At 57.0% G+C, this 8596-nt stretch overlaps 1 protein-coding gene across 1 annotated transcript in view; it reads right to left on the bottom strand.

Annotated features, from left to right (window-relative positions):
• The window catches only part of LOC103258736 (zinc finger protein 444), a gene marked incomplete at both ends in the record, with an annotated part of 10654 nt that extends 2058 nt beyond the window's left edge, over nt 1–8596 (bottom strand). The window contains one exon of the mRNA XM_021711532.1: nt 8393–8596. Within this exon, the coding sequence (XP_021567207.1) occupies nt 8393–8596 (204 nt within the window). The remainder of the gene's footprint in view (nt 1–8392) is intronic.

The raw sequence follows: 8596 nt of genomic DNA, 5'->3' as shown, positions 1-8596 counted from the left end.
CTAATTTTTTATTTATTGCAGAGATGAGGTCTCACCAAGTTGCCCAGGCGGGTCTCAAACCCGCAGGCTCAGGCACTCCACTCACCTCAGCCTCCCAAGGCACGGGATTACAGGCTGAGCCACCAAGCCCGGCTTGTCCTTGTTTTCAAGCACCCCATCCTTCCCCAAAGGCCCAGTGTCGTCTGGTTCTGTACGCGCCCACACTGCCTGGAGGGCAGGATGAATGACCTGCGTGGTCACTTCTCGACTTCGCGAGACAGTCAATGGATTCCCAACCACTCGAGAATGCCAGGGCATTGGGGGACTGCGGGGGCTGCTCCGTGTTTACGTCTGGGGCACCCATGAGGCCCAGTTGCCCTGGCCCTGGCCAAGCCCTCTAGCTCCAGCCACAGTACAGGGTATGGCGTCCTGAGAATGCCAGACTCACTCAACCTCCTTTCTTTTACATGTGGTACCCCCCCAAAACATGTTCTCCAGCGCCCTTCACCCAGCCACAGCCCACATATCCTTCAAGACTCAGCTGAGCCCTCACCTCTGTCACCACTCGCAGACTATTACCCTGCGTGACTTAGGGACACCCCATCCTGGCACCCATAACACTGCATGTCTAACAGCTCCTCTGGGGTATAATTCACATACCACATTGCACGACCACTCCAAGTGCTCAATTCAATAGTCTTCAGTACATTCAAAGTTGTGTAGCCAGCAACACATTCAGTTTTAGAATATTTTCATCGCCCCAAAAAGAAACCCCACACCTACTGGCAGTCATCCCCCCTTTCCCCACCAACTCCCCCCAGTCCCTGGCCATCGCCAACCTGCGCTCTGCCCCTGTGGATCTGCCTGTAACAGACATCAAATAAACAGAGTCCTACATACAAGAAGGACCCAAAATTTATAAATTGCGTTTTACTCTGGCATGTTTAACCTCCAGTCACCTTCAAAGGACCCTCTGTCTGATGCAAGACACGTATCGAGAGGCTTTTCCCACTGCTCAAAACAGTTTCTGAACTTGTCCATTTTGATACATTTTAGTGCTTTTGCCATTTCCTTGTGAGAAAAACGTGAAGATCGGTGGATAGGGAGGGTGGGGTATGGGGATCATGACATTTTGGGTTAAAAATTACTGGACACCCAGCACAGTGTGGGCAGGTAAATCACCCATCAGTAAGTGGGAAACACATTGAAAGACCCCCCCCCCAAAATTCCACAGAAGCCAAACACCCTCTCACAACAATGCTAGCTAGTACACTGATGCTGATGGGTTTCTAGAACACTCACCTAGTGGTCAAAGCCTGCACTGCAAGGGGTCTGCCCTCCAAAATATAATCCCGGGTTTTGGGGAGTTTTTTTGAACCTCCATGTTTGTGACCCTTTGTGCCTGGCCTCTCTCATCCTTTGCACCTTTCTGAGGTTCAGCCCTGATGTGGCACCCATGGCCACATTCCACAGCATGGAGATGCCACGCTGTTTACCGGGCCCCTTGGAGCTGTTTCTACTTCATGGCTGCTGTGGATGATGCAGTCCTGCTGTCACTCACATCAGGCCACGTGTGAGTTTCTGGGGAGACACATTTCCGCTTCTTGTGGGCAGGTGCAGGTGGAGCATCCCAGCCTGAACACCCGAAGCTTCCTGAGCACTGATGCATGGCTCACAGGACATGCTCACCGGCCCATTTTGGATTTCTGATTCGGGAAACGCAAACATTCCCAAATCTAAAAGTTCTGAAACTGGAATCCCCTCTGGAAGCACTTCAAATAAGAGACAACTGGCATGTGCCTAGGCGTGGAAGCTGGTGGAACTGCAGGGTCACACGGGGCTCTGTCTTTGACTTCTGAAAACCAACAGATGCCACCTCACGCCAGCTTCTAGGGCTGCCTGCCTCCCCAGGGCCTAACACAACGGTCCCAGCAGACACCACATGCATGAACACGTGAACAGAAGAAGAGGGGCAAACCTGTCACCTCAGCCTGATGGACCAGGAAACGTTTCTTGAAGACATAGCACTGCAAGGTTGGGGCGGGGCTTGGCTGTGGCTACAGGGTCCCTGGGTGCCCCCAACCCAGCCATGGGACCCCGTGGGCTGTGGGACACTGAGTGCCAGGGACAGAGCTGGGACAGTCTCGCCCGACTGACTGAGTAGTGGATGTGGGAGCCTGCCAGGGACTACTCCCAGCTGTGCCCTCAGTGGGGTTTGTGCCACCGTGGGGTGGCACTGGCTGCAGGCCAGGTGGTGTTGTCCCTGGCCTCAGCTGGCGGGCACCTGGGTTGGCACCCCTCAGAGTAGAGCCCATGAAGCTGCACCCTCAACAGGAGAACTGGGATTCTCAGCACTGGCAGGCCTGGGTGAGGCCCATCCGCTCCTCTCAGGGGCCGAGGGCATCCTGGGAACTTCCTGGCGTGGGATCCCGGAGACACAGGACGCTGAGCTGTGCAGAGGCTGCACCCACAGGAAAAGAAGGGGTGAGGGAGTAATGGGCTGAGGGGACGGCAGGGGCCAGGAGTCTAGAGTCACAGCCCTGGGACCCTGATCCTTGTGATACCATGAGAAACATCTACAAATGTGTGCTCTGTCCACGGCTCCTGGCTCATGACTTCCATGGCCCTTGTGACAGCCTTCTGCTGTAACACTGGGGAGCCTCAGGCTTCAGAAGACAGGGGCTCTCTCTGGCCTGTTCCTGCCCTCTATCCACCTGCTCCTTTGTCTCCCCAAGGCAGGCCTTACAAACTAAAAACATACTCTAGGCCAGGCACAGAGGCTCACGCCAGCACTTTGGGAGGCTGCGGTGGAAGAGCTGCCTGAGTTGATGAGTTCAAGACCAGCCTGGGCAACACGGTGAGATCTTGTCTCTACAAAAAGTCAGAAAATTAGTGGGGTGCAGTTGCTCACACTTGTAATCCCAGCACAATGGGAGGCTGAGGCAGAAGGACTGCCTGAGCCCAGGGGTTCGAGACCAGTCTGAGCAACACAGCAAGACTTCGTCTCTACAAAAAAATCATGAAGTTAGCTGGGTGCACTGGCTCACGCCTATAGTCCCTATCTACTGGGAAGGCTGAAGCAGGATTACCTGAGCCCAGGAGTCTGAGGCTGCAGTGAGTTGTGAGTGTGCCACTGCACTCCAGCCTGGGCCACAGAGTAAGACCCTAACTCAAAAAAAAAAAAAAAAAAAAAACCCCTACTCTTCTCCTGCCTCTGGTCATGGGCCACACTCCAGCGAGGTCCTGTCCTGCCCTGGAGGATGCACAACAGAGAGGCCTCGAAGAATCTGGACAGACAGGCCCTGTGGGTTCCCCACTGAGCCTCATAGTGTGAGATAAGATGCGTTTTGTCCAGTAACACGTCTACACGGCTGTCCGTGCTTCCCTTGAGCCTCTTCAATGCAGTCTCCGTGAAAGGTCCTAGAGGCCTGGGGCAAGAGCTCCTAGACAGATAAGCATGTGGAGGCTGCTGGGACCAGCCGCAGGCCGACTCCATGGACAGAGGCTTCCGGACCTCGCCCTGCGTGTCTCTTCACCCCATTGTTTATCTGTACCCTTTAAAGCGTCCTTTTTTTTTTGAGTTGGAGCCTCACTCTGTTGCCCAGACTGGAGTGCAGTGGCCGCTCTTGGCCACTGCAGCCTCGACCTGCTAGGCTTCAGCGATCCTTCCACCTCAGCCTTCCGAGTAGCCGGAATTATAGGCATGTACTACCATGCCCGGGTGATTTTTTGATTTATTGTAGAGATGAGGTCTCACCAAGTTGCCCAGGTGGGTCTCGAACCCGCGGGCTCAGGCAATTCACTTACCTCAGCCTCCCAAAGGTGCGGAATTACAGGCTGAGCCACTGAGCCTGGCTTAAAGCATCCTTTGTAACAAACCAGTAAATAAATCTGCCTGAGTGCTGGGTGATTAACCAAACATGAGGAGTGGGTCATGGGACCCTGATGTGTCCACCTGGTTGGTCAGAAGCACAGCTCAGCGCTGAGGCTTAACGGGCACTGCAGGGGGACAGCTTTGGGGGCAGAGCCCTCACCGTGGGATCAGACGCAGGTAGATGTGACGGGTCTGAGTGGGGGAACACCCAGCTGGCGCCCACTGCACACCTGGATGCTTGCTTGGGGTGTGGGGGAGTCACCCCACACGCACATTTGGTCACAGAAGTCTTCTGCAGTCAGTTGTTGGGTGAGAGAACAGTAAAGACAACTCTGTTATCTATAGATGCTTGAGGTCCCTGAACTGACTGTGTGACCTGGGGCAAGTCACCTGACTTCCCTGAGGCTGTCTCTCTACCTTGAAACTGAAGACACCAGCACCCACCGAGGACCAACCCCCAAGGACTGTGTGGAGACCAGCTGAGACAGGGCCACTGGGCAGCAGAGTCGGCCCATCTAGACAGAGAGCTGGCCTCTGCCCTCAGCTCCCAGGAGATCACCTCTCAGCCCCAGAGCACCCCACCTGGCGGGAGTCTCTGCTCGCTGGGGCCCTGGGCCACCAATAGGCTGAGTTGACAGCATGACTCCAGCGGGGCCCTGGGCCACCTTACAGGCTGTGGCAACAGCGTGACGCCCAATGGGGCCCTGGCAGCACTGAGAGAAGGTCTGCTATGTCTACACACCTGACCCCCAGGATAACCCAGGACGCCAGGCTCAGGGGAATGTCCCTGGAAGGCAACTCCTGCATGTTGTCAAACAGTGTTGCCAGGAGTTGGCACCAGCTGTGTCCTTTCTCTGTAGCAAGCCTCAGCCATGAGTGTGAGTGGGCTGACCTGCAGAGCCAGGAACACACAGGACAGCGCGACTGCCCATCAGAGCCTCCCCCACTCTGCCCTGGAAGACTCGACTCCAAAGCTGTGGCTGCGGAAGCCAAGGCTCAGAGAGACCCGGACATATGTCCAAGGTCACCCAGCCTGCAAGCAGTGGAGGCAGGACCCACATGCAGGTCATGGCAAGATTTGCTAACAATGAAAACAGCCTTGCCTTTCCAGGTTAGATTCCACCGGCCACAGCAGTCTATGCTGGAGCCAGCAGCTCACGTGCCGCTTAGCATTCTTGCGTCTGTCTCCCCCATGAGGCTGGCCGACAGCTTTCTCTTCCCGTGCCTCCCTGTCTGACGAGGCTCCTGGAGGCCGGGAGGGGCTGGCGGCCCTGTAGTGAGCTGGGTGGCTCCTGCCCTCTCTCTGCGCTGAAACAGTCTGCGAAAGAGGAGAGCCTGAGAACGAGCAGCTCCTTGGAGTCTGGCCAAACTTATACATAAAGCAGCCAGCACTGTGCGTTTTCAGGGGAGGGTCCTTGATGGCAGTTTTGATTTTTTTCCCCTCTGGTTTCTGGACTCTTTCGATCTGCTGCTTCTGCATGAGCAAATTGTGGTGATGTGAGTTTTCCTAGAAAACAGCCCATCTCACCAAGGTCTTGTGATGCACTGTGTGAGCTGTCTGTGGCTTCCTGTGGCTGCCATTCTGCCGAGATGTTACACTGCACCGGGCGAGCTGTCCATGGGTCCCCCCAGTGAGGCTTGTTTCCACCACCCATGCTTGTTTTGCTCACCAACTTGGTGAAGGTCTGTCTTAGTCTATCATTCTTTATCCATCAGTGTGCCTTCTGTGTTTTTGCCAATTTCTGCTCTTACACTGAGCAGCTAACCTGAGCGCTTTCTGGGCTCCTGCTGCTTCTGGAGCCCTAGGGTATCCCCTCCAATTCTGCAGGGGTGTCTCCGGTCCTGCTCGCCAGGCTGGGGCCGCCTCTCCCACCTCCCTGCGCCCGGCCTCCCCACTGGCTTTTCCAAGCAGACAGACACCCTGCCCGCCCCTGTCTCAAATGACCCCCTTAGCTATCATGTGCCTGAGGCTGGGTGCTGGGCGCCTGCAGCCAAGTCGCCCTGCCTTGCTGGGCAGATCAGGTTATCTCTCACAACTATGAGGAGCAGCCCACACCCTGGCCTTCCTGGGCCAAGCTCTGCCCTTCAAGGCAGGACAAGAAGTTGCCTTGGGAGGGCTGTTCAGACCAGGTGAGTTTTGTTCGTAGCTACCAGGCACACACACAGCAAGAAGAGACCAGGCCCTCCCAGCAAGTCTATACTCCAGTTAGAGTTGGATGCACGGTCAAAAGCAGACCAGTTCAACGTGGCCAGCTCAGCCTACAAGGGGTTCCTCAGAGCTGCCTGGAGAAGGAGCCTAGAGAAGTCCTGGGAACCACAGGATCTCTGAACCAGCAGTCTCCTACCATTACCAAAACTGAAGGCTTAGTGTTCTGGTTTTGAGTCAGGCTCTCACTGTCACCCAGGCTGCAGTGCAGGGGCACAACCACAGCTCATTGCAGCCTTGACCTCCAGGACTCAGGTGATCCTTCTGCCTCAGCCTTCCAATAGCTGGGACTACTGGCACGTGCCACCATGCCCAGAAAGTTTTTTTTTTGTTTTTTTTTTTTGTAGAGATGAAGCCTCACTACTCTGCTCAGGCTGGTCTTGAACTCCTGAGGTCAAGCAATCCTCCCGCCTCTAAGTGCTGGGATTACAGGCATGTACCCCCACACCAGCCAGACCTTTAAAACTTTACAGATATACACTAAAGCAACGACGACTACCATGTGCCTTCACCACGTTTTCCCAAAAGAACATTTAATGCCCAAGAATCAGGAGGTGAGACCTCAGAGAAACCCACTGCCAGGCGCTGCCATGCTGGGTCCATTCTGAGGATTCAGGGAAACCGGATAGGGAATGAGTCAGGGCTGTCAAGGCAACATCTGTCCCCCCCACCTCCGACGCAGCCTGTGTGCACCCTGCCTTTGTGCAGACATGTGCAACCCCGAGACCCTGCCCACACACTGCCTCCAGGGAGAGGGACCCTGCAGATAGGACTGAGGTGGGGGCTGACTGGGGAGACAATCCTGCACTGTCCAGAGGGCCCAGGGTCACCACAGCGTCCTCAGAAGTGGCAGCAAGATCCAGAGGGTCAAGGTCAGAGGAGCAGGTGGGAAGAGGGAAGCAGAGCCCAGAGGGTCATACCAAGGAAGGGAGGCGGGGCCACGCTGGAGGCGAAGCCATGCTGGAGGCAGCAGTGAGGGTGTGAAGGGGAGGTGGGACGGCAGCAGAGTGAGAAAAGGCCGCAGCCTCCACAAGACATGGGCCTCCTCTTCACAGGGGCAGATCCTCCCTTGGACCTCCAGAAGGAATGCAGCTCTGCTGACACCCCAATCCTAGCCGCTGAGATGCAACTGGGACTTCTGACCCCCAAACCATAAGATATCAGGTGTGTGTTGCTTGCGAGCCACTGAGCATGGGCGACTTGCTACAGCACAACAGGAAACTCCCACCACCCACCTTGGGCACCACCACCCGGAAGAAAGGCAAGGACAGACACCAGGCAGAGGCGCCAAGAGGTGTGGGAAGGGGGAGAGTTGACCAGAAGCTGGAGGGGTGTTGGGGGCCCAGGCTGGATGAGGAGGTGACAGACTGCACCGGGTTGGGCGGCCAGGACAGGACAGCTCCCTTGGGAAGAAGAAAAAGCCCTGAGGCGGCCTCTCCTGCTCCGGCCCAGCACCCAGCACCCAGCCCTGATGACAAGCGCTGAACCACCACCAGACTGCTCTGACTCCTCGCCTCCCACCAGTGGGTGCCTCCAGCCTTACCACTGCGGCGCCCTCACTCGCTGCCTCCAGCCACTCCACGAGCCTCAGGGCCTTTGCACTGGCTGCTCCTGCGGCCTGGCCCGTCTTTCCAGGGCTCTATATGGCAGGCACTGCCCATCACTCAGGCCCACACAGCAGCCACGGCCCACGCAAGAGTGCCAAGTGTTGTAACAGCGTTTTGGATGTAGTGGGGTCAATAAAGTGGGCTGTCAAAACTAAATCCACCTGCTTCTTTTCGCCTTTTTAAGCGTGGTTGCTAGAACGCTTAGGATTTCCATTGGCCAGCCAGCTCTACCCCAGGGCCAGGAAGCCTTCTCCCCAGAGGGCCAGTCAGCGGCACCGGCGTCTCCAGACTGGTCACCAGTGGCAACTGCAAAAGCTCCAAGGCGGCTACAGAGGATGGAAGTGGGTCTAGCTGTGCCCAGTGGGACTCCACGCAACAGGCGGGGCGGGGGCACCCTGCGACCCCTCCGTGGGTACAAAAGTCAAGCCTGCCAGAGAGCAGTCCGGCCTATGCCCACCCAGAACAGTCACCTCCAAGTCCCTGCTGAGGGGGCCCCCTGTAGCCAGCCAGGGATGAGGGGATGTCCAGGCAGTGCTAGTCAACCTCCGGGGCCCTGGAGGCTGAGGCAGGCCACAAAGAGGCCAGCCCACATCTACGCTGTCGTGGCAGGCACCCAGGCCCACGGCTGGCAACACTGCCTGCGTCCTGTCACCCATTGCCAATGGGAGGAGTCAGCAGCCCAGAGCCACCCCTCCCCTTTCTCCGCTCCCCACCTCCACCGCTCACCCACAGCTCCTCCAGGAGTGCCACGGCTTCCTCGCCACTCCGCGGCCGCCGGCTGCACACCCAGGCCTGTGTGTCGGCGGGCAGCGCACTCAGGAACTGCTCCAGCACCAGCAGTTCCAGCATCTGCTCCTTGGTGTGCACCTCAGGCCGCAGCCAGTCGCGGCACAGGGCGCGCAGCAGCCCCAGCGCCTCGCGCGGGCCGCG

The sequence above is a fragment of the Carlito syrichta genome, unplaced genomic scaffold (genome assembly GCF_000164805.1).
Source record: "Carlito syrichta isolate Samal-C Ts95f unplaced genomic scaffold, Tarsius_syrichta-2.0.1 Scaffold302348, whole genome shotgun sequence".
NCBI lineage: Eukaryota > Metazoa > Chordata > Mammalia > Primates > Tarsiidae > Carlito > Carlito syrichta.
The sequence above is the reverse complement of the archived record's forward strand: the minus strand, read 5'-3'. Positions and strand labels throughout refer to the sequence as shown.